At 42.0% G+C, this 27,934-nt stretch overlaps 1 protein-coding gene across 3 annotated transcripts in view; it reads left to right on the top strand.

The window, feature by feature from the left end:
- Zfyve9 (zinc finger FYVE-type containing 9) overlaps window positions 1-27,934 on the top strand; it is a 119,170-nt gene that overhangs the window by 51,097 nt on the left and 40,139 nt on the right. For 2 of the 3 annotated variants that reach the window (XM_060366099.1, XM_021660977.2), the window contains 5 exons: window positions 443-2,526; window positions 18,291-18,390; window positions 20,721-20,897; window positions 22,458-22,627; window positions 24,409-24,529. In XM_060366099.1, coding sequence (XP_060222082.1) covers window positions 443-2,526; window positions 18,291-18,390; window positions 20,721-20,897; window positions 22,458-22,627; window positions 24,409-24,529 — 2,652 coding nt within the window. The remainder of the gene's footprint in view (window positions 1-442; window positions 2,527-18,290; window positions 18,391-20,720; window positions 20,898-22,457; window positions 22,628-24,408; window positions 24,530-27,934) is intronic. The other variant, XM_021660983.2, reaches the window with a different exon arrangement.

The raw sequence follows: 27,934 nt of genomic DNA, 5'->3' as shown, positions 1-27,934 counted from the left end.
AGGTACTTCCCAGTCTTGGGTCTGCATTATTATTTATCTCAATCTAATAACAAAACTGAGTTGACATAAAATTCTTTTGTTGTTTAAATATTTTGTTTGTTTTTTAAGATAGGATTTCTCTGTGTAGCCCTGGAACTCACAGATCTATCTGCCTCTGCCTCCTACGTGCTGGGACTGAAGGTGTGTGCCACCACTGCCCAAGTTTTTTGTTGTTGTTTGAAATGTTCTGAGACATTGCCATTTGTTGACAGACAATTATAAGGCATTGTCTTAAATGTTTGTTTGTTTGTTTGTTTTATGTCTAGCTAAAGATTAGATACTGTCATATTCTGGGGACATTTTATCCCAGAACATAATTGGAAATATTTGTTAGGTAGCCCTAACAAATAGGTAGCTTCTTATTGTTAGCAGCAAACTTACTGAATTACTTTTATTTTTTCAGATGAAACAATTTCTCCTACTATATTGGATACAAAGTGGAATAAGATTTTAGATCCTTCTTCTCACCCACTGTCCGTTAACCCTGCACTGGCCAGTGTGAACCAACCTGCAATTTCTAATGAGTCAGGACCACAGCTGAAAGTTTTCTCTCTGGCTGGCTCAGCTCCCCCTGGGAAGGACGGAGAAGAGCCCTGTGCCAACGGGCAGGACTGTCGTCCAAATCCAGAGACTGACACGATGTGGATTGATGAGAATGCTGTGACAGAAGACCAGCTAATTAAGAAAAACTATAGTCAGGATGATCAATTTAGTGCCGTTGAAGTGGGAGAAGAGAGGTGTGGAAGCCTCGCTTGTCTACCAGATGACAAGAATGTTCTTGTGGTAGCTGTCATGCATAACTGTGATAAGAGGACATTGCAAAGTGATTTGCAGGATTGTAATAATCATAATAGTCAACCCCTCATGGATTCTTTTAGCTGTTCACTGGATAACGAAACTAGACAAACCGATCAATTTAGTTTTAGTATGACTGGGTCCACTGAAAAAGGTATAAACTCAGAGAAACAAATGGATGCTTTGAGTAAACCAGAACCAGAGGGGGATTCTCTTAATCATCTCTCTGCTGCTTCATCTAACAGTGCGACCAGTGTTTCTTCCCCTTCACAATTAAAGGATGATGAAACTAAAGGCAGAGATTCCACATCTGCAGTTACAAGCTTAGCAATGAACTCATCCCAGGGAGTGGACGGAGGGTCTGCCATTAAAAAACAAGACACTTATACGCCAGATGAGGACCTTGCTGGCAAAAACAGCTCTTCTAGGACAGACCTAGGGAGCTCAAACACTTTTTCCCACTCAAGTGAGGAGGTCACGACAAAGAAAGACGCAGCAGAGGAGAGGACAGCTGGAGACTCCTTCCCGCCTGGTTTCTCTCTGTGTCTCAAGCCAGAGACAGCTGCTTCTTCATGTGGAAGGGACAGTTGTGAACAGTCTTCAGATGGCCTTGTATCCAGTGAGGCTAGAGCTGGTAGAGATGAAAGTAATGGGCATGAAAAAAGAATTGGCACTACAGAACTTTTTAATGTGACAGAACATTTCTCTGACTCTCAGATGACTAATTGGGAATTAACAAAGCTAAATGAGATGAATGATAGCCAGGTAAATGAAGAAAGCCAAATGGCTTTGCCGATGAGCCGACCTGAGGATACTAACAGCGGAGGAGAGTGTGCTGGACCAGCAGATTCAGATCTACACTGCAAAGGACCGTGCCTGAATGAAAGTGAAGGGTGCGAGTTCTCCACTGTTAGTGACACACCAGCAGCAAATTCTCTATCTAATAGTTGTGATTCCTATGGAATGCAGAGCCCAGTTGTTTCTTTTGTTCCAAAGACTTTACCCTCCAAAGAAGATTCAGTAACAGAAGAAAAAGAAATAGAAGAGAGCAAGTCAGAATGTTACTCAAATATTTATGAACAGAGAGGAAATGAGAACGCAGAAGGGAGTGGACTGCTTTTAAACAGCACTAGAAATGTAATGAAGAAAAATTATCTACATAATTTCTGTAGTCAAATCCCATCTGTACTTGGGCAGTCTTCCTCCAAGGTAGCAAACCTGCAGTCTATTAGTGCTCCTTTTGGTGGTGCAAGACCCAAGCAACCTTCTAATCTTAAACTTCAGATTCCAAAGCCATTCTCAGACCATTTACAAAATGACCTTCCTGCAAACAGTGGAAATAATGCTAAAAACAAAAATGATATTCTTGGGAAAGCAAAGCTAGCGGAAAACTCAGTAGTCAGTGCCTGCAGTGCGTCTCTGGGAAGCATCTCTGTGACTGATACAAATGGGGAACATTTAGAAAGTTATGAGAGTGAGGGCTCCAGTAGACCATGCCTTGCATTAGCTCCAGATAGTCCAGACAATGACCTCAGAGCTGGTCAGTTTGGAATTTCTGCAAGAAAGCCATTTACTACCCTAGGTGAGGTGGCACCAGTATGGGTTCCTGATTCCCAGGCTCCAAACTGCATGAAGTGTGAAGCTCGGTTTACGTTCACCAAAAGGAGGCACCACTGCCGAGCATGTGGGAAGGTAAGTTATGTTCATCGGCTCAGAACCTTGGCATGTTTTGTAATGAACTGGAAATTAAAGCAGGATGAGGATGTGTTTCTAGTTGAGATGATATTATAAATAGCCTCTGAAAGCCCAGTTTATGACTTTCTATATAAAACACGAGCTTGCTCTGTCTTTTTTTTGTTGTTGCCGCTGGGAAGTATGCTGACTCAGGTTTCTGTGGAGAAAAGAGAATTGAGAATTAAGGAAGTGTCCACTGTGGTTTTACATTGATAGATACTTGTAGATCCTTGGTTAATGGCGTGGTTTGAAATAAGGAAGTCGTTCTTTCAGCTGAGGACATATTTGTTATTCACTTTTTTTTTTTTTCCTTTTTTGTTATTTTGGTTTTATTTTTTGTTACTTTATTTTTGTATTTTTAAAAAAGAGTGTGGCTATGTAGCCCTGGCTGGTCTGGAACTCCCTTTCTAGAGACCAATCCTCAAATTTTCATAACCTGCTTCTGTTTCCTGAATGCAAGGAATTAAAGACATTACAATCACCATGGTCAATGGTTGTTTTCATTATATTCTATAATACTTAAAAATTAAGTTACTCTGAATATTTTCTCCTTTCCTTTCCTTCTTTTTCCTTTCCCTTCCTTTTTCCCTTCCCTTCCCTTCTCTCTTCCCCCTTCCCCCTTCATACCGGCAGTGTGAAGAAAGTGCTTTAGCAACATTAAGGAAAGAGAAAATAATTTTTCCACAAATGGCAGGATAGATCATAAAAGTCCTAGGTTAAAGTGACAACTTAAGGAGATACAGGAAGGTATTCATATGGGCTGGGGAGGTTCAGTGGGTAAGAGTGCTTGTCTTACATGAGGACCTGAGTTCAAATCATAGCAACTGCATAAAAGCCAGGCCTGGCTGGCTGCGGTGCCTGTTACCTAGCACTGTGTGCGTATGTGTGCGTGTATATGTGTGTGTGTGTGTGTGTATGTGTGTAGACAGGTGGGATCCAAAGGCTTCCTAGTCAGGTAGCCAAAATGGCAAGCTTCTGCTTCAGCAACAGACGCTGTCTCTAGGCAATAATTTGGAGTGATAGAGGAAGACAACAGAAGCCTTCCTTTGACCTATGTGTGCATGTTGCACACTCTCTTGAATGCACCACACATCATACACACACACACACACACACACATACATATGGTGTATATAATTTATGGAATTATAAGATATGTTATAGAAAGCATTTCCTGGGAGAAGTAACAACAATGAAAGTAAAGTAAATTTATCGGAAGAATGGGTCAAGATTAAAAATACACCTGAGGGGCTGGAGAGATGGCTCAGACTTCTGGCTGCTCTTCCACAAGTCGAGTTCAATTCCCAGCAAGCACGTGGTGGCTCACAACCCTCTGTAGTGGAATCTGATTTCTTCTGGTGCGTATGAAAACAGAGCACTCATATACATAAAGTAAGTAAGTCATAAAAACTTCTAAAAATTAATAAGAAATGAAAATACACCTGAATATAGAAAGTTAGTAGAACTGTGAGAAGCCACTCAGCACAGCTTGGGACTTGTATCTTTCTAAGTAGGTAAGTACTCTTCTCTTGGTTCAGTAGAATAAGAAATTGTTACACTGGTGCTGTGACTGGGTATTTGAGAGAAACTGCTCATGGTTTCAGAGGGCTTAGACCACAGTTGGCTGGCTCCATCTCCTCGAGCCTGAGGCAGAGCTGGTGGCAGGACCCCGTGGAGAAGGAGGCTGCTCATGTCGTGGTAGATGGGAAGCAGAACAGGAAGGCCCAAAGCACCAGCTGTAGTGTTCAAAGGCTCTGACCCAGTGAATCACTTCTTCTCTTAAAGTGTCTGCCACCTCTCAAAATTGTGCTACCATCTGGGGACAGCATTCAGTGCCTGAGCCTGGCAAGGACATTTGAACTACAACAGCTAGACCTTAGGAAAGCAATGTAGCAGATTGTTTCCGTCTTTCTGTAGATTTTATCTTGCCTCTTGAATTATATAGCAGGCAAAGAATTTCTGTTGCTGGCATAAATCACCATGACTAAGGCATCTTAGAGAAGTTTATTTGACTTACGGTTCTAGAGGGGTAAGAGTCTGATGCCACAGTGGAGGCAGCAGGAGACGGGTGGCCGGAGCAGGAGCTGAGAGTACACTTCTCAAACTGCAGACAGGAAGCCGAGAACACAACTCAAATGGCACAAGTCTTTCAGCTCTTAAAACTGTCCCTGGTGACATACTTCCTTCAAGAAGACTGCAACTTCCGAATCTTCGCAAATGGTCACCTACTGAGGGACCAAATATCCAAGTGCCCAAGCTGTTGGGGATTTATCATCTATACACGGTGTAGACACCAGGTCTCTGTTGCTGTGAGGCAACACCATGACCGTAAGCGACTTGGGGAAGAAAGGGTTTCTTTCACTTTAGCTTCCACTTCATAGTCCATCATCCAGGGAACTCAGGACAGGGACTCAAACCTGGAGACGGGAATTAACAAGAGGCCATGGAAGAATGCTGCTTACTGGCTTGCTCCTCATGGCTTGTTCTGTCTGCCTGCCTGCCTTCTTCCTTCCTTTCTTTTACATCTCTCCCTTCTCTCCTCCTGGTCCCACTGTACTTTTTTTTCCTCCCCTCCTCAGAAAAGGGGACCCCCTACCCACTCACCCCAGCTCATCAAATCTCATCAGGACTGAGCACATCCTCTTCCCTGGTGGCCTGACGAGCCAACCTTGCCAGGGGCCAGTTACCAGTTACCAAAAAGCAGGCAACAGAGTCTATGTCAGAGACAACCCCCTGCCCCTCCCGTCCTCTTACTAGAGAACCCACATGAAGCCTGAGCTGCCCATCGGCTACATCTGTGTGAGGGGTCTAGGTCCATCTGCCTTCTTACAGCACCAAGGACCACCAGCGCAGGAGTGCCACACAGAGTGAGCTGGGTTTCCCCACCTTTATCATCAATCAGGTATAACTCAAAGTAGATTGATGATTAATTCACTTATTGGTAGCTTGACTAGACAGAACAGAGAGCTGCAGTGAGGTACCACTAGGATGCATATGAAAAGGATGCATCTAGGTACCAGTGGGATGCATCTCCCATTTCCTTTTCTAGGTAGACTGTCAACTCTAAAATAGCTTGTGTGAGCCTCTGTGCTTGGGGCAGGTGTCTTGTGGGATGGCTCAGCAGGTGAAGGTGTTCGCTGCCAACTCTGATAGCCTGAGTTTGATCCCTAGAGCTCACGTGGTGGAGAGAATGTGCCCCTACAAGCTGTCCTCTGGCCACCACACCTGCCCTGAGGCATGCACATGCCCCCCCCATAAAGTAAAATAGTTAAATGTATAAAGAAGGAAAGGGAACAAAGATTTGTGCTAGCACTTGTTCTCTCTGGTGGCCACAGAGCTCACAGACGAGCTGAGGTCGCTCAGTGGGATGAGTAGCCATGAAATGGTTTGAGTTGAGTGTATTTTCTGGACGTCATCCCAGTTAACGAATGCTGTTAACTGTGTCAGTTAAGAGGGCTACACTTCAGGTTTTATTTTGCAATAAGCTTTCATTTCGGGCTGGAGAGATGGCTCAGAGGTTAAGAGGAGTGGCTGTTTATACAAAGGTCCTGAGTTCAATTCCCAACAACCACATGGTGCCTCACAACCATTTATAATGACATCTGGTGCCCTCTTGCCTGTAGGCACAAATGCAGGCAAAATACTGTATAAATAATAAATCTTAAAAAAAAAGCTTTCATCTCTGGTTAATTTATCATACTAGCCTTTTCATCAGGGTTTGTATAAGGCATTCATAATGTCATCACATATTAAAAATAGCTTGGTGACACATATAATATCAAAGTGGCATATTGAAACATGATGTAGATTAATTTTTAATATGATTCTAGACAGGTTTCCTTCTTAGACACTTGAATTTGTAGATACTTGAAAGAGTGAGCTTTTGTAAATATAGTTACAAACTGTCATATATTCTGAATGTGTCTAAAATGGCAAAGAGCCAGTTTTTTTTTATTTTATACATTTATTGTTCCTAAATTTTATTTATGAATTCATACAAAGTATTTTACATCAGTGTGTTCTAAACCTCGTCTTTCTCCTTCTCTTCATCCTGGTTAATCAGAAAGCCATGTAATTTATAACTCTACTGTTAACAAGTACAAATAAACAGTCACGTCGATTATTCATCATTACCAAAATACTTTTATGCATTCATCCATCCATCCATCCATTCATTCATTCATTCATTCATTCATTCACTAATTCACTCATTTTTGTTGTTTAGAGACAGAGTCTCTCTGTTTTTGCTCTAGCTGTCTGGAAACTCACTATAGAGACCAGGCTGGCCTTGAACTCACATAGATCCACCTGCCTTCACTTCCCCAGTACTGAGATTAAAGGTGAGCACCACTGCGTCCAGCGGGAAAAGACACTGTAGAAGTTACAATAGTCTCGCCCTTGTTGCTTTCCTTGGTTAAAACCCCTCCAAGACTCAGCTTTTTTGTTCATTTTGATTCTCTCCTGGAGGGTTTTCTCAAAATCGGCAGCATTCGTGATTGTCATCTAAAGGATGGATGCAGTTGAAGATAAACTTAAAAACCTCTTCTCTCTCTCTTCTCTCTTTTTCTTTTTCCTTTTTTTTTTTTTTGAGGCAGGCCTTCTCTGTAGCTCTAGCTCCTAAGAGCTCTGTAGACCAGGGTGACCTCAAACTCAGAGATCCACCTGCCTCCCTCCCGAGTGCTGGATTAAAGGCGTGCACCACCACCCCATAGCTGCCATAAGCTTTCTCCCAGGCAGCAGAAAGACTGATTGTGTATATTTAACTTGGTTGGTATTGCAATAAAGTATGTTGACGGGTGGGTGAGATACTGCACTGGTAAGAGCGCTTGTTCTGCAAGTCTGACAGCCCAAATCCAGTCTCTGGAACCAGCGGGGAAAGAGGAGACAAACTCCTCTTCCTCCACATGCACACCTGTGTCCACACATGCGCATCGCACTCGCACACACTACCAATAACAAGTAATGCATTTAAATGTAAACTGTAGTAAAGAGCTAGGTGCATTTAAATGCTTATACTGTACTTTGTGAAAAAGTGCTTCAAAGATACTGGCTGAAGAAATGGCTCAGCTGGTTGTGTCCGCTCACATAAGGGAGGAACCGTGGCTTTGATCTCTGGCACTGTATTAACGTGGCAAGGTGGTGTACCCCTGTAGTCCCGTCACTGAGAGAAGTGGAGCAGAGGCAGGAAAATTAGACGTTGAGATCATCTTTATCTGTGTATGAATTCCACACCATCCGGGGCTGTGTAAGACCAGTCTCAAAGCAAAAAGTAAAGAATAGTCATCATCACCGCAAATAATTGTCCAAATTAAAAGTTGAAACTAAAACATCTATTTTGAGGTGAAATGAGAACTCTGATGCTTCTTTAAATTGTTTTTTTTTCTGTGGGTACATTTCATACGTGTGTGTCTGCATATGTCAGGGGCTCAGACACATGCCTGTGGAAGGCAAGGTCCACAGTGGTGTCTTTTCCAATTGCTTTCCACATTAATTTTGAGACACTGTCTCTCGCTGAGCCCAGAGTGTTGTAAAAAAAATATTTTTATTTACTATTTGTTGTATGTGGCAATTAATATTTACTATTGATGTATCTTTTGTAAAGCTGCAGTTAATCCTAAACAGCTGTATAATCAAATCACCACACAGAGACTGGGATTTATTTAGTTAACCTAGAACACAATGCTGGGCAATAGTTACTCCATCCTAAACCTCCAAGCCCACATAGTTCCTACCATTCAGATTTTACCCATTGTACTTGCTTTTAGTGATATGTTAGGTCTGGGTCATTTCTCCACCTTCTTCCAAGCCTCTCCTCCAGCCTCAGCTCTCCCAGCTTCTCTCCTGCTCCTCTGCCACCCACTCCTTCCTCTCTGGCTTTTCCCTTCTCACTCCTACTCCTTCCTCTCCATTGGTCAACATTGTGGTTGGTTGTTTTATTTTGGCATGTTTGCACAAAGTTGAGACAGATGATGCTTAGAATAAGTATCACAGTGCAATGTCTGATTGAAACCAGAGAGTGTGTGTGTGTGTGGGAGAAATCAGCATTTGAATGAACAAGGGTAAGGTGTATACATTCCAAAAGAACATTATACCAACACCAGAGCTCACCAGTTTGGCAACAGTAGCTAACCAGAAGCCGCAGGGCTCCTCCTGGCACTGGGATTACAGGTATGCGCCACCATACTTAACTGTGACCCTGTCCTTTTTAATACAGACTCTAACTGTGCAGCTCTGGCTGGCCTGGAACTCACTGTACAGGCCAGGCTGGCCTGGAACATCTGAGGCTGCCTGCCTCAGCCTCCTGAGCGCTGGGACTACTCACTGATGCTTTGTTTCTAACGTGGACGCTGAGGACCTGGATCATTTCTGCGGGAAGCACGCACTTTGCTATCTCCTCAGTCCATGTGTCTCCTCAGTCCAGTGTGTGTGTGTGTGTGTGTGTATTGTGTATATATACACGGTCATGTACGTGTGCGTAAAGTCGCACATACACATGTGTTTGTGTGCAAATGGAGGCAAGAGGTCCATGTCAAGTGTAGTCCCCCTCAGTTTTTGAGACAGTATCTGAACCTGTAGCTCACCAATTCAGCTCAGCCGGCAAGCCACCAGCTCCCTCTCTGCTCCCCCAGTAATTGGCGTACAGATGTACACTGCCATTTCTGGCCTTTTATGTGGGTGCTAGGGCTTGGAACTCGTTATCATTTCTTTTCATGGCTTAATAGTATTTTTTTTTATTGCTGAATAAAATTCTGTTGTATGAGTATATTATAGTTTGCTTGTCCAGTAAAGTTATCAGTTAAAGAATAACTTGGTTGCCTCATTTTGGGGGCAGTTATAGTTACATTTTGTTTTTGTTGTTTTGTTTCTTTGCTGTTAAATTAGTTTTGCTGTCCTAGAGATGGAATCAGTACTTCTGGCAAGCCTGTGTCACTGAGCTATAGAACTAACCTTCTGCAATTACAATTAACTCGGGTTGACTGAAAGAGCAGCCTGTCTCTCCAGCCCCTTGGAGTACGTCCTTAAATGAATGCGGTTGTGTTCTATAATTTTAATTCATATTTCTTGCTTTTTTTGCTGATAATTTATTATTTGCTGTCTATTTTATATTCACACTATGGAAATTACATTGAAAAGCACATTTGAGCAATTTCAAATGTTCAAAAAGAATCAGAAAGCCACAAAGATAACATGCACCATCAGCAACACATTCTGCCCAAGAATTGCTAATCAATGTCCAGGCAAGTAGTGGTTCAAGAAGTGTTACAAGATGAGAGCCTTGAAGATAAGAAGCTTCGAGTCTGTCCATTGGAAGTTGATAGCCACCATTTGAGAGCAGTCATTTAAGTTCATTATCTCACAGCTGCAGAAGAAGTTGTCAAATAACTAAATGTGGACTGTTCCGTGGTCATTGGACCACTCAGCTGGTTTGGCATTTGAAGCAAATTGAAAAGGTTGAAAGAGCTTGATAAGTAGCTGACCAACAGGAGCCTACCACAGGGGCCTCTAAAAGACTCTACCAAGCAGGGTATAGAAGCAAAGACTGAGGCCCATAGCCGAACTTTGGGCAGAGTGCTGGAATCCTTTTGGAAGAAGGGGGAGATAGAAAAACCCAGAGGAGACAGGAGCTCCACAAGAGACCAACAGAGCCAAAAAGTCTGTGCCCAGGGGGACCTGTAGAGACTGATCAATCAACCAAGGACCATGCATAGAGAGGACCTAGACCCCCTGCTCAGATGTAGCCCATGGGTAGCTCTGTCTCCATGCGGGTTAGGGGAGCAGGGGCTACCTCTGTCATGAACTCAAAGAACTTGCCTGTTCTTTGATCACCTCTTCCTGGGGTGGGTGGGGGTGTGTAGCCTTGCCAGGCTACAGAGAAAGAAGATCCAGGCAGTCCTGATGAGACGTGATAGGCTAGGGTCACATAGAAGGGGAGGAGGACCTCCCCTATCGGTGGACTAGGGGAAGCACATAGGGGAGAGAGGGTGAGACCTGGAGGAGAGGAGGGAGGGGGCAACAGCTGGGATACAAAGTGAATAAATTATAATCAATAATAAAACATTAAAAAGAAGCTGACCAAAATTTGAAAACAAACCAAAAACTGTTTTGAGCTAACGTCATCTCTTATTCTGTGCAACAAGGAACCATTTCTTGATCAGAATGCAAGATGTGACAAAAAGTGGGTTGTATAAGACAGCTCAGTAGTTGGACTGAAGAGGTCTTTCAGCACGTTCTAACTTACACTGGCCACTGTTTAGAGGCCTGCTGTCTCTGAACCCCTGCAGCTTTCTGCCTCCTTTCAAAACCATTGCATCTGAGGACTATGCCAAGCAAATCAGTGAGATGCACTAAAAATTGTCTGCAGCTGTTTTGAGTCAACCAATGGGGCCTAATTCTTCACAACCAAGGTCAACTACATGGCACATAGTTAGCATTTCAAAACGTAGACATTTGGGCTATGAAGTTTTTCCTTCCCTACCATATTTACCGGGAGCTTGCCAGCTATCTTCTTGAAGCATCTCACAACTTTTGCAGGATGCAGAGAACGCTTTTCAAGAGGAGCTTATGGAATTCAGAAGCTTGGATTTTTACACTACAGTAATAAACTTTTTTTTTTTTTTAAGATGATTGTAATAGTTGCTACGCTGGTTAATAAAGATGCAATGGAGCTTAGTTAGAATTTAAAACTCAGACTACAATACCACAACTCTTTTGCACCAACCCAAATGCTTTGATGTTTTTTCATCTGTTGTCTTTATGATTTTTCTTATGTATTTACTTACTTATTTTTATGCTCCAAATCTGTTCCAAGCTCCTTGAAGGTACAGATTTTTCTGCTTTGGCTGCTGCTGTATTCTCTCAGCCCTAGCACATCAAAGATACTTAGTTGGTATTTGTTAAACTAAACAGTTTCTTATTGTAACAGTATTTTTTTTTTTTTTTTTTTTTTTTAGATAATAGTATCAAATTTATATATGCCAGAACTTGGAGATAGTTTACTTCTTTTTCTTGCTATGTAGCCCTGTCTGGCTTAGAACTCACTGTCCTCACATTCATGGTTAATTCTCCTGCCTCTGCCTCCCAAATACTGGAATTAGAAGTGTGTGCTGCCATGCCTGAACTTTGAGATGGCTTCTTACATAGCTCAGGACGCCAGCAGTCTTGTTCTGTAACAGAATGACGTTGAACTCCTGGGCCTGTCGCCTCTACCTCCTAAATAATAAGATTACAGAACTCTGTACCCAGCATATCTTGTTTGTTTGAGACAGGACTTCATAGAGCCCTGACTGTCCTCCAACTAGCTGTGTAGTTGAAGACAACCCTGAACTTTTGTTTCTGCTCTGGCATTCTGAATTGTTGACGTGTCTAGATTACACATCCTTGCTGCTAGGCAAGCACTTGGCCAACTGACACTTCAGCCCAGGAAAGACTTTAAATTAGTTGTATTTCTTGGGTTTCTTATTCAAGAACAGATTGAGACAATGACAAGTTTGTCACTCACAATGACAAACTTAGTTTCCATCTTAGTTACTGTTCTGTTGCTGTGAGGATACTCCACAACCAAGCCAGCTCAGAAGGAAAGTGTGTAAGTGGGGCCTGGCCTGGTGGTGGAAGCAGGCAGGGGTGGCACTGGGCAGTGGCTTCCAGCTTTACTTCCTGATCCATGGGCAGCAGGTAGACCTCAAAGCCCACTCCCAGCCACACGACAAGGACACACCCACTCCGACAAGGACACCCCCCCAGTCCTTCTAACCAGTCAGCTGGGGACTGAGCATTCAAACAGGCACCTGTGGGGCCGCACAGGCTCAGACCTCCACAGCGTCTTGTTTATGTTCTGACGGGAGTCAACAGAGCAATAACCACCTTTTCTGAATAGGCTATCGCATACAATTCAATTTCCTTGGCCTCCACCTGAGAACTTGTCATCCTGCCTGTCACCTGTAACTGTTAACTTTGATTTGAACATCTGGCGTGGTTAAATGGGGCCAACAGTTAGATCCACTGTGGTTTCTAATCACCCTAGAGAAGTACTTCCCATTGCACTCTGCAAACGATTGTGCTGGTTAAAAGGAACCCTGACCTACCACAGAGCAGCTGTCACACAGCAAGTACCACACAGTCTTATCTTTGCTGTCTGTTGTACTGAATCCTGACATTTATTCTGGGTGTGACTTGCCTTCCCAGTGTGTAGTACAGCATCTGCAGCTTCAGAGTGGTCAGCAAACATCAGTGAATCAGTGAATAGACATGCCATAGATGGCCGATTTATTGTATTAAGTACTCATCTGTCTCTGTACTGAGTAATTACTTTATACGGATAGTGACTGCTATCCCTAACCGCATATGTATATAAATATTATACCACTGACCAAAGCCAAGCCTGTGAAAGTTGTGGTAAGGACTATGAAGGAAATAAACAGGAAAGTTAATATTAAAAGTGATTGTATACAGGACATTCTGCAAAGGCCTGTGAGAAGTCAGAGAAAAGGTAAGATAATGCTTTGCAGGTAATAAGGATTGTGTTTTAGCCCTGGAATAATAATTCCATTGAATGTGCATTTCCTTTGTTCTTTTATCTATTGATGGACAACTAAGCTATTTCCAATGTCTGGCAGTTATGGATAGACCAGCAATGAACAGGGAGGAAAGAGTGGCTCTGACACAGGATTTAGAGTCCTTTGGGTATGTGCCCAAGAGTGAGTGGCTGATACAGCTGGATCTTGAGCTAAACCTGTCCCCAGCTTTCTAAGGAAATGCCACGCTGATTTCGATAGTGTGTATGCCACGATGTTCAGAGAAAAATTTGTAAATATGGTTCAAAAAAGAAAAGAGCACCTGGTTTTAAATTTTATTTTAGGTGTTGATTTCTAATTTTAAATAAAATTGCGTGTTGAATTGTTTTAAGTCACAGCCATCTGTTTCACGTCCGAGAATTCGAGCGGTGAGTAAGAAGGACCGTCGTGAGCTCTGCAGCAGCAGAACGTTAGTGCAGCTCATGGTTTGGTTTATTCCTTCAGTGTGCAGTTTTCGCAAGACTCGCTTTTGGCCTCAAATGTTCCTTAAAAAGCAAAGAGTAGTAAATTATTATATTAAAATTCGGGTGTGGTATGCTGCTGAGGTCACTGTGACGATCAAGAGGTCTGTTCATTAGGCGTGCGCATGTTGTGTGTACGCACAGGTCGGCCCTGTGTGTGGAGATGAGAGGACAGCTTTGGGTAGTCCTCTCCCACTTTCTACCTTTAGATGGCTTCTGGGGCTTAGACTTGCTCACCAGTCATGTTTCGCAAGCACCATTATCCACGCAGCCATTTCACCAGCCCCATGGGATCAGTGTTTCTTAAACATTAGAAATATACCAGTTGACAACATAGATGAGCTTTATGTAGAAATAATGTGATCCAGGTTTGGATCTTCTAGCTGTTTACCTGCTACTTTATTTTAGGTGAGGCAGTTTGTTGTCTGTGAAGTGGAGGGGGTAATACTTAGCTTGCACATTGACACATGACTGAGATTTATTGAGCCACTTGAGGGCTCACAGCTGTCTGTTAGCTGCAGCTCCAAGGGATCCGGCGCCCTCTTCTGGCCTCCGTGGGCTCCTGCATGCCCCTAGGACAGACACAGCACGTAGTCTCTCTTGGGTTGGCTCCGCGCAGTTCCTACGCCTTTGCTCACCAGCATTTGGAATTTGGATATTCTAGGTTTTCCATTGCAATCTCAACTTCTTCGCTCCACACAGAGCTCACTCAAGAGCTCCATGTAGAACCTGACCATAGTGCACATTGCCTGCTCTGACTGATTGTGTTTGGCCCTTTAACACGGGCTGTCTTAACTGTAACTTCTTGCCAAGCCATCACCATGCTGATAACACTAAGCTCTGCTTCGCGCCTGAGACAAGCTGGCTCTCGCTGCCCGCAGATGCGGTGGCCTCCGCGTCTGCAGTGAACCTAAGATAACACTTCCACCACGGTTCAGCAGCTCATCCTGGATGCTCCATATCGTCAAACACTCTCCTTGCAAATCAATGGTTTTCAAATGAGCGGTCAGCTTTTGCCCTGGAGCCTCTCCTGGGTGTGGTCTCTTCCCCAAGCAGCCATTCTTAAGGCCCTGGTACACGATTGAGACTTTTTGTGCTACTCTCCTGAACAGCCACATCAGCTTTGTTTGTACCTGCCTTTCCTGCAGTTCCTCATAGAGTCCTTATTCCTTCTGAAACTTGATGGTCACAGCCTTTATTGTCTGCATATTGTTTGTTTTTCAACCACAGGGTTTCTCTGTTTAGCCCTGGCTGTCCTCAGTAGAACAAGGCTGGCCTTGGAGTCACAAAGATTCTTCTGCCTCTGCCTCCCGAGTGCTGGGGTTAAAGGTGTTCGCCACCACCACCCGGCCTTATTGTCTGTATTTTTAATTCAAAAAAATTATTGGTGAGTGTGTGTGTGCATATGTAAATGTGTGTGTTCAGGTGCCGTCTTTTGTATGTACACGTACGGAGGCCTAAGGTTGATGTTATGTGTCTTCCTATGTTGCTTTCTCTATATTTATTTATTTAGTGTGTGTTATGTGTGCATGTGCATTTTGCATATCCACAAGTGTTTGGCTCTGTGTATGCGTGCAGGAGCACTTGTGTGCATGTGTCTATGCAGGCTTGAGACACCAAGTGTCTTCCTCAGTCACTCTCTACCTGTTTTTTAATGTTATACATTATTTGTTGGGAGGGGCTTGCAATCCATGGTGTACATTTGGAGATCAGAGGACAGATGACAGCTCCTGTTCCTTCTGGTTATCCTGTGGGTTCTGGGGATTCAAACTCAGGTTGCCAGGGTTGGGGGCAAGTGCCTTTACCCACTGAGCTGTCTCCACTTGCCCTCTCCTCTCAAACCTAGAGCTTGCCATTTTAGTTAGTCTTGCTTGCCAGGTTACAAAAAAAAAGTCCTCCCACGCTGGATTACAGGTGAGCTGCCATGCCCACCTAGACTTGGGTCCTGGGATCTGAACTCTGGTCATCCATGCTTGTGCAGGAAGCACTTCAGCTACTGAGCTGTCCCCAGCCCTGCTGTCTGCATCTCCATCAGTATCCACGTCTTCCACACTCTGACCAGAAATAACCCATTGAGCTTTGCATATCACCTTCTAGGATGTACCTGTCTTGCAGCTCTGTACTCCTTCACACACCTCCTGCAAAATTCTGAAGGCCCATGACTGCATTGTCAGGTGTGGGATAGCAATGGCACTGGTTCTGGTGCCATTTTGTGTATTTGTTGCCCTCATCCTGTGCCAGAATTCCTGAAGGAAACAGCTTAAAGGAGTTTTAGCAGTGAAGTTGTCAGGTCAGAGCTGGGGCCCTGGCAAAGCTCATAAACTAGGTTCAACCACTCTTCTTCAATAGGCCAATTAAAACAGACAAGTGAGAGTGACAAGCTGAGAAAGGAGGTTTACCCATTGTAGCCACAATGGGAAGAAATCCAGTGACAGCTCCCCCAGCCCCAGAAAGTCTGTCTTCCAGGTCCTGTCGTGAAGTTTGGACTTAAATAGAAGGCAGGAGTGTACATAACTAAGGAGTCCTGGTCAGTCTGTACTTCTGTCATTGACCCGTCTTTGTGTCCAGTCTCATCTAAAGGTGGCAGATTGTCAGAACTACAGAAGGTCTCTTCTCGGGAGACAAATTCTTCCTTTGATTTACCTTTTTCCTTTCAGCATGAGGCTCCTGGGAAAATTCCCAATTTCTTGGGAACCATTTTTTCAGTAATGTAGTGAAAAGGAGGGGCAGACAGGTATCTGTAGAATAGCTTAATTCTTGGCAGGATGGTTACAGAAGGATGGATTTGTTCTGGCTCTGCTTCAGAGGGTATAGTTTGTCAGTAAGTGGATGACATGGTGGCAGAAGCCACTCATATCAGCCGCCGAGACATCACTCTGGTTGCAGTGAGTGGCGATGAGAAAGCAGAGAACTTGGACCAAAACTGGGACTAGACTTTGGACACTACCTAACAGTTTCACGCCCACCACTGTCACCAGTTGGGAACCAGCTATTTAAATGCTGGGGGACACATTTCTTACGTAAGGCAAGGCTTTGGTCCCCTCTCGCACAGGTAGCAGTTACATTCCCAGGGACCCTGACCTAAATACCCCTATAGGTTCACAGTCACTTTGGGTGTTAGGATTTTAGCATGTGCTTTGAAGAGACCATAGCACCTATTATGCATAAGTAAGTGTCCTCATGAACTTTTTTAGGTGAAGGGAGCCAGACAACATATGCAAAACGCCTAGTATTTTTACAGTTTGCTGTGACCTTGAATATGTCACCTGACATCTATAGTGGTTAATTTTAATTACAGACATGCTTCAATCAAGCCGTGTCCAGGAAAAACAGAACAGTTCTAGGTATAAATTTGAGGGCATTTCCAGGGAGGATTAGTTAAGTGGGAGGAAGGTACCCCAGTGTGGTTGGCAGTGTTTCATAGGCTGACTTAAAGGGGGGCGAGGGGAAATCCAGCAACTCAGGTACTCCCCATTTCTACTTCACTATAATGTGGGCGCATGCCCTCCAGTCTCGTTGGTCCAAACCTCTGGAACTGAGCCAAAATAATTTTTCTTCTCTTAAATTATTTTCTCAGTTACTTGTCTTACTGATGGAAATTTAATAAACAGGCCATTAAAACACAGTTGTTTTTTTTTTTTTTTTTTTTTTCTGGACAAGATGGTTCATGTCTGAACTTGTAATCTAGCAGTTAGAATGTTGAGGCAGGGGGGTTGTTGTAACTTCAAAGCTAGCCTTGGCTACAGAGAGAAACTGTCTCAAAAAAAGAAAAAGAAAAAGAAAAAAAACCCTTAGTTTCTTCCTGGATGAAGAAACACCACACCTTTGGTACTCTGTATATCTCAGCTGATTTGAAAATGCAGAGTCCTTTGGAAACTAAATTGATAATCATAATTGCTAAATATTACCTAGTGGGAAGAAAGCTGCTATAGCTAATGCTGATTTTCATATGACTCTTCCTGTCTTGGTTCAGCTTGATGAGGTGTAAACTAGTTTCAGGCACGACATCTAGGGTAGAGTTTATTTACTGGGAACAGCTTTCTTCCTCCACACAAGCTATGTGGCGAGTGACTGAGGAATCCGCAAGAAGGTAAATCTTAACAGGAACTGAGGGATTGTGGCGTGGTGTGGAAAGGGAGAGGCCGGAAGGCTCCAGCTAAGCCCGGAAGGTGAGAGTGAAGTGTGAGAGCTTGGCCTGGCTGGCTTTGTGACCTCCTCTGCTCCTATAGCTAGGGCTGTACTGGTTTTTATTACTGAGTTGTGTGTTTTGATTTTATCCTTCATAGAAAACTGGTGTGATTAGGGAATAGAAAACAGAACTTAAACCTAGAACTTCCACCTTTGATCATTTCCTTCGCTCATATCTATATATAATATATAGATAGCTCCTTCCAAAACAAAAATAGGTGTATTATGAGAAATTTGCCTAAGGGTAATATAAATTCTTGTTTTATTTTTTCCTTGCTATGTATTTTCTGTGTGACCATAGTTAGTAATTTTATCCTCATCAAGGTTTATCAACTTCCTTATTGTTGACAGACTTGTAAATCTCACTCTTGGTTCTGAATTCCAGCTTCCTGAACTGCCTCCCCAGCCCCATTCTGTAGTGTTAGTTCATTTGTTTTGTACTGTGATCCTGTGATCCGGGTAGTTCAGTATGTTTTGTTTTGTTTTGTTTTTTCCCTCCCAGGTTTTCTGTGCTTCCTGCTGTAGCCTGAAATGCAAGTTGCTGTACATGGACAGGAAGGAGGCTCGAGTGTGCGTAATATGTCATTCAGTGCTGATGAATGGTGCGTACTGAAGCAGGTTGCTGACGTCACTGGGACAGAATAAGAGGATTCCTGTAGGAAGTCCCTTTTCCCTTGCGCCCCCTCCCCTTTTTTTTAACTATTTGTTCACTTTCTCAAATGCCGTAACTGTAACTGAAAATCCTGACCTTAATCTCCATGTTTTGAAAGTATGTTAGCATTTCAGATTTCCCATGCTGGATTGAGTAACTTCTGTGGGAAGAATGAAGTCCTTTGAGAAAGTGGTGCTGTATAGCCTGTCCCTGTCAGAGGTTCTCCCCCACCCCCAGACAGGGCTTCTCTGTGTAGCCCTGGCTGTCCTGGAGCTCACAGGGGCCACCTGCCTCTGCCTCCCTGAGTGTTGGGATTACAGGTGTGGGCCACCATGCCCAGCCAGAACGCACTTCTTAACAATACCTTGCTTTGCTCATTTTGTTTTCAGTATCAAGTGGCAAATAGCAATTTGTATTTTTTTTTTTTTTGCCAGTTATTTCTACAAAATATTTTTTAATTGGGAAAAGGATACAGCCAAGGAAAGGAAGATAAAATTAATCATTGTTTCTCTTTTATGGGACTAGAAATTAATCTGTGGACATTTTAGTTAAAGAAAACAAAAAAATACCAAAACCAAAATCCTTGAATATTTTTGTGAAGAAATACAGTAAAACCTGCCAGATGATAGTATTTTCTCTTTGAATGTGTGTGTACAGTTGTTAGAAAAGTTCCAAGTAGACATAATGTTGAAACTGGACCCCATTGCTGCCTGTGTCCCTGGAGTCCTGGAGTCTGGAATTTATCTGCTCTTAGATCCCTCCTGCTCTGTCTGTCTGCATTGCTCGTAGTGATGTTTTCCTGTTGCTGGCTTATTAACCTATTGCATGTCAGTTAATCTGATCTGTTCTAATATCCTATGATCTACCTAATTTCCTCCCATTTCTGAATTCTTAAAATTTTGATGAAACATGAATCATTCTCTTTACTCTTAAGGATTGCTTAAGATGGATGGTAGTTACTTCATTACGTTGCTCAATTGATAGTTTTTATTCCACTGCTTTCATTTGTGGACACATATCCACGGACAAGAATATATAGCTTAATCGCAATACCTAATACCTCTTTTATTTGATGAGGACTTCCAACTTGCTAGCAATTTCTTTTTTTAACTTGGCATAGCTAAAGATGAAGGAAATGGCAGAGGATTCGTATGGAATCTCTTACTTTTTATTAAGCCAAGGAGGCCCTTAACAAGGGATCCTAAGGTAATTACTTCTGGTTTTGCCAGTGTCTTTCCTCCTGCATGGCTTAGCCTGCTCTCTTTCTGAATATTTAATTTGGTGCTTTTCAGTGTTCCCTCTTTTCCCTTTCTCCTATTCTCTTCCTCCCCTCTTCCTGCTAGTGCTTCCAAATGAGCATAGCTTTTGTTAATAGCCTTAGAGGAAATAAGTATTCAAAATAAATTTTCAAAGTCTTTTGGATCATTCTTTGATGTTGAATGAGGGTGTTTTGTTTTGTTTTTTAAGGTGCTCAAAAATTGGGTGGTTTCTATTCCTGGGCGAGTATTACCTGTGTCTCAAAAGTAAAACTTTGATGTCTTTGGTTTCTGTCGCTCCATCCATCCTGTTTACTTTTAGAGACCATGTTGATACGTCACTGTTTAGTTAGTAAATTACAGGCATGTAGACTCTTAGTGTATTTGTGATCATACCAGCTGATCACACTCCTTTTCATGTTCAAGTGGTTCCTATGCTTTTGCGACACACCAAGGCTGTGCAATGGTTTACTGCTGGGTACTTTTATATAGCTGATGACTACATTAAGGCATAAACCATAGGAATAGAGATGTGTACTTCTGAGCTTCAGGCTTCTAAATTTTTCAAATGAGATTTTATCTCAGCTAAAAAGAACCTGAAGATCTAAAAATAAGATTAAAGTAGTCATACATTGGAATTACATTTTTTGGTCCCTGATTTTAGTTTTTTAATAGACAAAGTAAAGGCTTAGTTGCAGATCTGATATTATTTTCCTCCCTCTTAAGAAATATGTGGTCTCCTTTAAAAAACAAAACCAAACCTATAGGCCTAACCTTTAGCTAACAGTCTGTATCAACAGTCCTGGAGCTATTAATTTTAGATATATCATTTTAACTTAATCCAGTCGAATAATTTGCTTAGCTAAGTGGTCTAAAACCATCTATTCTGGAATACCTTCACTAACTGGAGAGAGACATACCATGAATGGTAATGAGGAGCTGCATTAGTTATCCAATATTGTCGAGGTCTTGATGTCCATATTTTGCAATCCATTCACATTGATTGTGTCTGTATTTGCTTTAGCTCAAGCCTGGGAGAACATGATGAGTGCCTCAAGCCAGAGCCCTAACCCTAACAATCCTGCTGAATACTGTTCTACTATCCCTCCCTTGCAGCAGGCTCAGGCCTCAGGAGCCCTGAGCTCTCCACCTCCCACTGTGATGGTACCTGTGGGAGTTTTAAAGCACCCTGGGACAGAAGGTAGGGATCACATGCTGTTCTCTCCTTTTCTTCACCACGTTCCTCTGAAAGGTGCTGGCGTGGCTTTATAGCGTCACTCTTTAAAACTCAACAGATAAGCCTCTGTGGGTGGCTATTAAAGTAGAAGGCCAAGATGAGAAATGTGTCAGGATTATGTGTAGGCAGCTGAAAAAATACTGTGCTGCCTGAGATTTCAGAAGGACCCCTGAGAACATGCCCGCTTTTCCTCCAGCTTGAGGATAAACTGATTACACTGCTCATACCTGCGAACTGTAGACTCTGAAACCATCCTGTAAGGTCTAGGATTCAGACTCACTTAAATGTTCTTAGTAGGAGTTTGCCAAGTGATGAAAATGAGCCTTCTTCTTGCTGACCAGACCATTCTGGTATTGCTTTCAGGAATAGACACTGCCATATTCTCTTTTCGTGATTTATCCTTTATAAAATATGAAATATCTCATATATAGACCTTTAAATTCAGGGCTTTAATTCTGATTATATCATATGATAGGTTATGATCTCAAATTTTGGGGGTTGTCACTTCTTTATGGTTATGATAGTATCAGATGAAAGGCACATTGTAAATTTAGAAGAATCTGAGTAATAAAAATAACAATTATATATTTCCTTAAAATGACCTTGTCAAGATGTTTCCTTTGATATCCAATCTATCTTCATTAATTTTATGTCTACTCACCTTGTAATACTCCCTTTTCCTTGTTAAAGTGCTCCTTCCCTTTGGAATATCAGATCTCTATTGAGATTATTGCTCTTCCCCACTTCTCCTCTTTTGGATCATCCCTTATTAGATAATTCTTGCATTTTTGTGAGTTCGGGCTTTCTTAAAATCCTATTCTCTTTGCTTCATGTGTCATTTTTGTTGTTCTTTCTGAGTCTCTTTGTTTTGACTGTTCAGACTGATTTCCAAAACTGCATTTGAGGACATTGTTTCATCAAATGATGTTTTCCAGCTTTGCCCTGTCCTTTCACTACAGTACACACTAGCACAGATCAGTCTTTCCCTCTTCAGTCACAGTTAGCCAATGAGCTGGTCAGTTTGCGCCTCAGTTCTGTGCATGTCTGTGCCAACTCTTTCTTGAGTAGTCAGTGTTCTTCAGAGCATCTTTGCACTTTAAAAGTACCATATCTTTTTGCCAATTATTTAATTTCTGACCTCATATTTTTAGGAACTAGGGATTTTTTTTTTTTTTTTGGCCAGGTTCCCCCCCCCCCGCTATAAATATATGTTCTGGGAATTTAAAACACTTTCCATGGTTTCTGTCAGTGATACAGAACAGACTATGTAATGTAGTCATAGAAGTGTCTAAGAATTACTGTATTTTTAAAGCAAAAATAATTTAAACTTTTGGCAATAAACTAAAGAATATTTAAAGAGGACTTTTTGTTACTTACATTCAGCCACTGTTCTCCTGTATGTAGTCATAAGATGCTAATAAATACAGACCTCTTTGAACCTCTGGAATTGGTGACCTCTTCTTTGTCATTAGAAACACTGTCAATGTCACATTGATGCCTGTTTTATTTTCCTGGTTCCTCAAGTGCCTCAGCCCAGAGAGCAGAGGAGAGTTTGGTTCGCTGATGGGATCTTGCCCAATGGAGAAGTTGCTGATGCCGCCAAGTTAACAATGAATGGAACTTCCTCTGCAGGAGCTCTGGCTGTGTCGCATGAGCCAGTCAAGCCTGGTACCACCAGTCCTCTACCAGCAGAGGTAAGAAGATGGGGCAGGCAAGTAATCGTGACTGCTGCTTTGCCTGACGTCATACCGCCTGTCTCCTGTCTTTTGTTATGTTGTTTGACGTTTGTGTGAAACCCTGTTTGCTTTGGACGTAAGTTAGTAAGAGTATGTGGTCATTTGTGTCTATGTGTAAGTAAAGGAGATATGGCAAAATTAGCTGCTGGTTCTGAATTTGAAAGTTTGTTTTCAAGGGAGAGATTCTCAGGTAGGCTCGGGCCACTGTTGTAGATAGAGGCCAGGCATAGAAGTGACAAGATCCCTAGATACATTGGTTTTCAAATCATGTTTCTGGGTTCTGTGGTGGCCTCTCAGGAGTGGAGGAAGGGTAGAGCAGCATGAAAATGGCTTAGGAATTATTCTGTTTGTTTTCCTTCCAGCATCTCTCGTTGTTTGACCTGCTGTTTCCATTTAAGATTTTAGAAACGATTCCAGAGTTTAAGTGAGCTGATAAGCCGTTTTCTTCTGGGTGGAAAGCTCATCCAGTTTATCTTACGGTGCTAGCTCACACTGTCTTCACTTTTATATCTGCAGAAATCAGTTGCAGTTTTGGAATTCATTTTATTTTCTTTCCTTAAGACCTAATATTCAAAAACACAGACATACCAGCACCTTTCTATTTTTTAATTTGTTGTTGAGATAAAGAAGATTGGATCCAGGACCTTGTAAATGGTAGGCAAAAAAGCCATTTTAAATTCTTAGTCTGGAATGGAAGCATGCCAAGTTGCTCAGGCTAGTCTTGATCTTATTCTCAGCCTGGGAAGTCCTTGAACTTTACATCCTTCTGCCTCAGCCTCCTGAATATTTAGGATTATATTCCTGTGCCACCTGTTCTGGCTTTTTAATTTTTAATTAGAGGATAAGGGTTTGGATACATTTTTATGAAACTTTTAAAAACAGTTTTTGATTCATAGAAAATTAAAACGAATAATACTAAGCTGGGCATAGTGATGCACGCTTGGGAGGCAGAGTTCAAGACCGGCCCAGTCTACATAGTAAGTTCCAGGGTATCCAGAGCTGTATACTAAGATAACTATATACTTTATATCTATATATCTTAAACAAACAGAAGACAGGTTTCTCACATACTTCTAACACACATGCTGTCTGTCATTATCAGTGTCTCTCCCAGAATGAAGCAGTTGGTGCACTTGATAAATCTATGTCATGACCCCCCAGAGACCACAGTTCACATTATGGTTAGATAAAGTTTGCAGAAAATTGCTGTTTTATATTTATGTTCAGAAATACTTGTTGCGATATTTACCTCCATATCATTTGTGGACTTTGTAGTAATTGCTTGTTGTTAAGATTAACTTTACTAAAGCTGGGGCTGTAGCACAATTGGTAAAGTGCTTGTCTTGCATGCGAAAAGCCCTGGGTTCAATTCCCACCACCACATAAACAGCATAGTATTAAATGTGGGTCAGCGAGGTGGGAGAGTCAGGAGTTGAAGTCGTCTTAGCTGTGTAGTAAGTTTGAGGACAGCCTGGCCTAGAGATTCTGTCTCAGAAAAACAGGGGACGCCTAAGGGGAGGTGGCCCACACCTTTCACTGCAGCACTTGGAAGGCAGGGGCAGGTAGGACTTCATGAAGTTGAAATCAGCCTCGTTGATACAGTGAGTTCCGAGACCGCCCAGGCTGCATAGCGAGACCTTGTCTGAAAAAAAAATCAATTTTTTGTCCAAATTCTTACTTTATTTTACTAGAGTCTTGCATACACTCGAATGTTCACATTGATGATTCGCTTCTTCTAGGCTGATGTTTCTCTGTTCTCTGGGAGCATAACTCAGGTTGGAAGTCCTGTTGGAAGCGCAATGAACCTTATTCCTGAAGATGGCCTCCCCCCCATCCTCATCTCCACTGGTGTGAAAGGAGGTATGTGGACTTCAGTGTTTAAACAGAACAGTTCTGGATGCCTCATATTTCCTTCTGTTGAAGGAAAGGGCAGCTGGGCAGTCGCCGTCCTCCCGTGTAACAAGTGCAGCTTCCTCAGTGCCCTGAGAACAGTTGCTCCTGTGCCTGGTCTACAGTAGCTGTTCATGGTTTTGGTAGAATGTAATTCATCTCTGGAAGGATATTTCAGTGGATCAAACTCTCCAGGGTTGCTTGTGGTTCTAGAGTTCAGCCTGGTGCACTCAGGATTTATTTAGTGTATTCAGCTTTTGTTTTGATGTGTAATGATACCTCAGGAAGTTACACCAGGAGGACTTGAGCAACAGTTTTGCTGTTAAATGTATCTTTTAGCTGGGTGTGGTAGCCCAGGCTTGTCATATGTTTTAATTAAATAGATATACAAAAGTATCTGTTCTTTCTTGGTACAGGATGGTGTAACTGAATTTAACAGATGCAAGCTTTATCAAAATAGAATCCAATATCTGACTTACATTATTAATAAAATAAGTCTTTATAATTCTTTATCATTGTAAAATTTATTAAAAGAATCCAAATTTGTGCTTTCACAGCAACCTTCTTAACAAAACCATGTTGTAGGGAATCCTGGTGAAGGAGCCAAGGGGTGACACAACCGCAGAGTGCTTCTGTAGCTGGGATGGTGGCATTTCATACATCCACCTCTGCCTTCAGTCAATCGCTTTCCAGCGATGGACTGCTAACAGTTTCAATTCTCCTTCATCTTAGTCTTTACCCTTCCTTGTAGACTCACACTTCCTGTCTTTTATCTTTTGTATTATTGCCAGTTACCTTTAAAACGAGGACATACCACAAGTTATTTTCGTGTAGAAATACTTAGTGGACTGCCAGGATAAATGATGTGCTTTCTGTGTGAGCATTTTGCCTGCCTGTCTTTATGTGTGCTACCTGTATGCCGAGTGCCCGTGTCTCCTGGAAGTGCAGCTATGGACAGGTGGGAGCTGCCATGTGGGTCAGGGAACTGAACCCAGGTCTCTGCAAGAGGAGCAACTGCACTTGAACTCTGAGCCATCTCTCTGGCCTAATTTATCTCACTATGCTCATTCCTTATAACCATCTTTCAGCTCCTCTTGTCACTTCACTTCTGATACCTTACATGTTACGTACAGATTGTCTTTTTATACATGTATGTTTTTTCCCTTGCTAGAGTAATGAGCTTTATAGTGGGCAAAACATCCTCTTTGAACTATTTTTAAGTAAACTCTGGTCTGTTTTTAAAAATTATACACACCTGTTTATGAGTCATTGTGGGCATTAAAGCAGATTACATACCTTTATGTTTATACCAAGAAACTGGCCGGCTGGAGAGATGGCTCAGAGGTTCAGAGCACTGGCTGCTCTTCCAGAAGTCCTGAGTTCAATTCCCAGCACCCCCATGGTGGCTCACAGCCATCTGTAATGAGATCTGGTGCCCTCTTCTGGCTTGGAAACAGAACATTATATATATATATATATATATATATATATATATATATATATATATATATATATATATGGAGGGAGAGAGAGAGAGAAACAAAGAAACCAGCAATCAAGTTGGCTTGTAATTATTACTTTCTCTTTGTACTGTTTAAAAGACTTCTGTGTGGCCAGACTTCTTGAACAGCTCTTAGCCTTTCAGCTGTCTGTCCCTCAGTCTTATCTTAGGATGCCTACAATATAACACTCTGCTCTTTCCCTCTATTCTGTTATGTTTCTGTTCCCATGTAAACACTTTTTGCATTTGCTGTAGATAAACTCTAAGTCTGATTGTTTCACTTTGACCATGAAACCGTTAGGTCTTGTTCACGTTTGTAGATGCTGTTTCTTTTATTCATAGAAGTTTTGTCCATAGACAAAACTGAGCCTGTGGAAGTTTTGTGAGTGTTTTGTATGATCAAAGGCTGCTGTTCCTACCTCAGTATTCCTAGGTTGTGTGACACCTTTGCTCCTTTATCAGGACTCCTGGAACATTTTTTTAAGAAGGTTGTGCTGTAAGTGAAATTTGGGTGGTTTTATTGTTTATTTTGAGATGGGATCTTCCTTTGTAGCTCCGAATAACCTGTAGCTCACTGTGTAGATCAGACTGGCCTTGAACTCAGAAAGATCCATGTCTACCTCCCTCCTGATCTGCTGGGATTAAGGGTGTGTGCCAGCATACCCAGTAGTTTAAGAATTGTCAGAGCTTGCTCTATTAAAAAAGAAAGCATATTGTTGGGCTCTGTGTTGGTATCACAATCTCTTCACTAGAATTTTGCCGTTTTTTATTTTACTGGGATAACTTATTAAAAAAAATCCAAATCACTTAATATTTTTCTTTCAAATATATATTTTCGTTGATAGGAATGTAAAAAAAAATAGTTTTTATTTCTTTTGATCAGTGAAAAATGGTATCATCTTTTTATCCTGAGTATCCCTTTGTGGGACAATTTGAGGGCAGCCCTGGAATTTCTTTTTTTTTCTTTTTTTTTTTTTTTTAGAGACGGGGTCTTGCTCTGTTGCCCAGGCTGGAGCGCAGTGGCTATTCGCAGGTGCGATCCCACTACTGACCTGCACGGGAGTTTTGACCTGCAGCCCTGGAATTTCAATTTCAATTCCTTTCCCACATTTTTAAGTTAGATTCTCAATGATTACTGGTCATGATTTTGACTTTCTACTGAGTTGAACGTGAATAAGAATAAAGTGGTCCAAAAAAGGAGAATGAAGTGGTTAAGTAGCACATGTGTGCTTGCAGAACTAGGGAGGAGTGCACTGGGCCTCAGGTATTAACTTTGTGCTCACAGGCTCCTGTGTGGCTTCCGAAAGCTTTCAGGAAGGTGTGTGCTGAGTTCTTACTGTATTAGAGGAGCTATTTCAGGACTGTGTGTGAAGCGGTTACTTACCATACTTGTATTTTTTTAGTGCATTAACAAAGTAATGCTTTTTACGGGTTAAAAATAGTAAATAGGGGGCTGGAGAGATGGCTCAGAGGTTAAGAGCACTGGTTGCTCTTCCAGAGGTCCTGAGTTCAATTCCCGGCAACCACATGGTGGCTTACAACCATCTACAATGAAATTTGGTGCCCTCTTCTGGCTCACATGCATACATTCAGGCAGAATACTATATACATAATAAATAAATAAATCTTTAAAAAAAAAAAGTAAATAGGAAAAAAAAAGTACAGAATAAAAAATCAGGCTCTGTGTGTCCCAGTTTTTTGACATCCTTTTACATAGGCACTCCTAGTAATAATCCTATATAATCATCTTTTAATATATTTTAGATTATTTTAAATATTGATCTTGAAACTTGTTTTGTGATGTTTTTGTTAAATAAAGAGACAGAGCAGACTTGGAACAGACCATTTTGTAGGAAGGTTTACACATAGGACAG

The sequence above is a fragment of the Meriones unguiculatus genome, chromosome 12 (assembly GCF_030254825.1).
Source record: "Meriones unguiculatus strain TT.TT164.6M chromosome 12, Bangor_MerUng_6.1, whole genome shotgun sequence".
NCBI classification, from domain to species: Eukaryota; Metazoa; Chordata; class Mammalia; order Rodentia; family Muridae; genus Meriones; species Meriones unguiculatus.
Note: the sequence above shows the minus strand (reverse complement) of the source record. Positions and strands in the feature narration are given on the sequence as shown.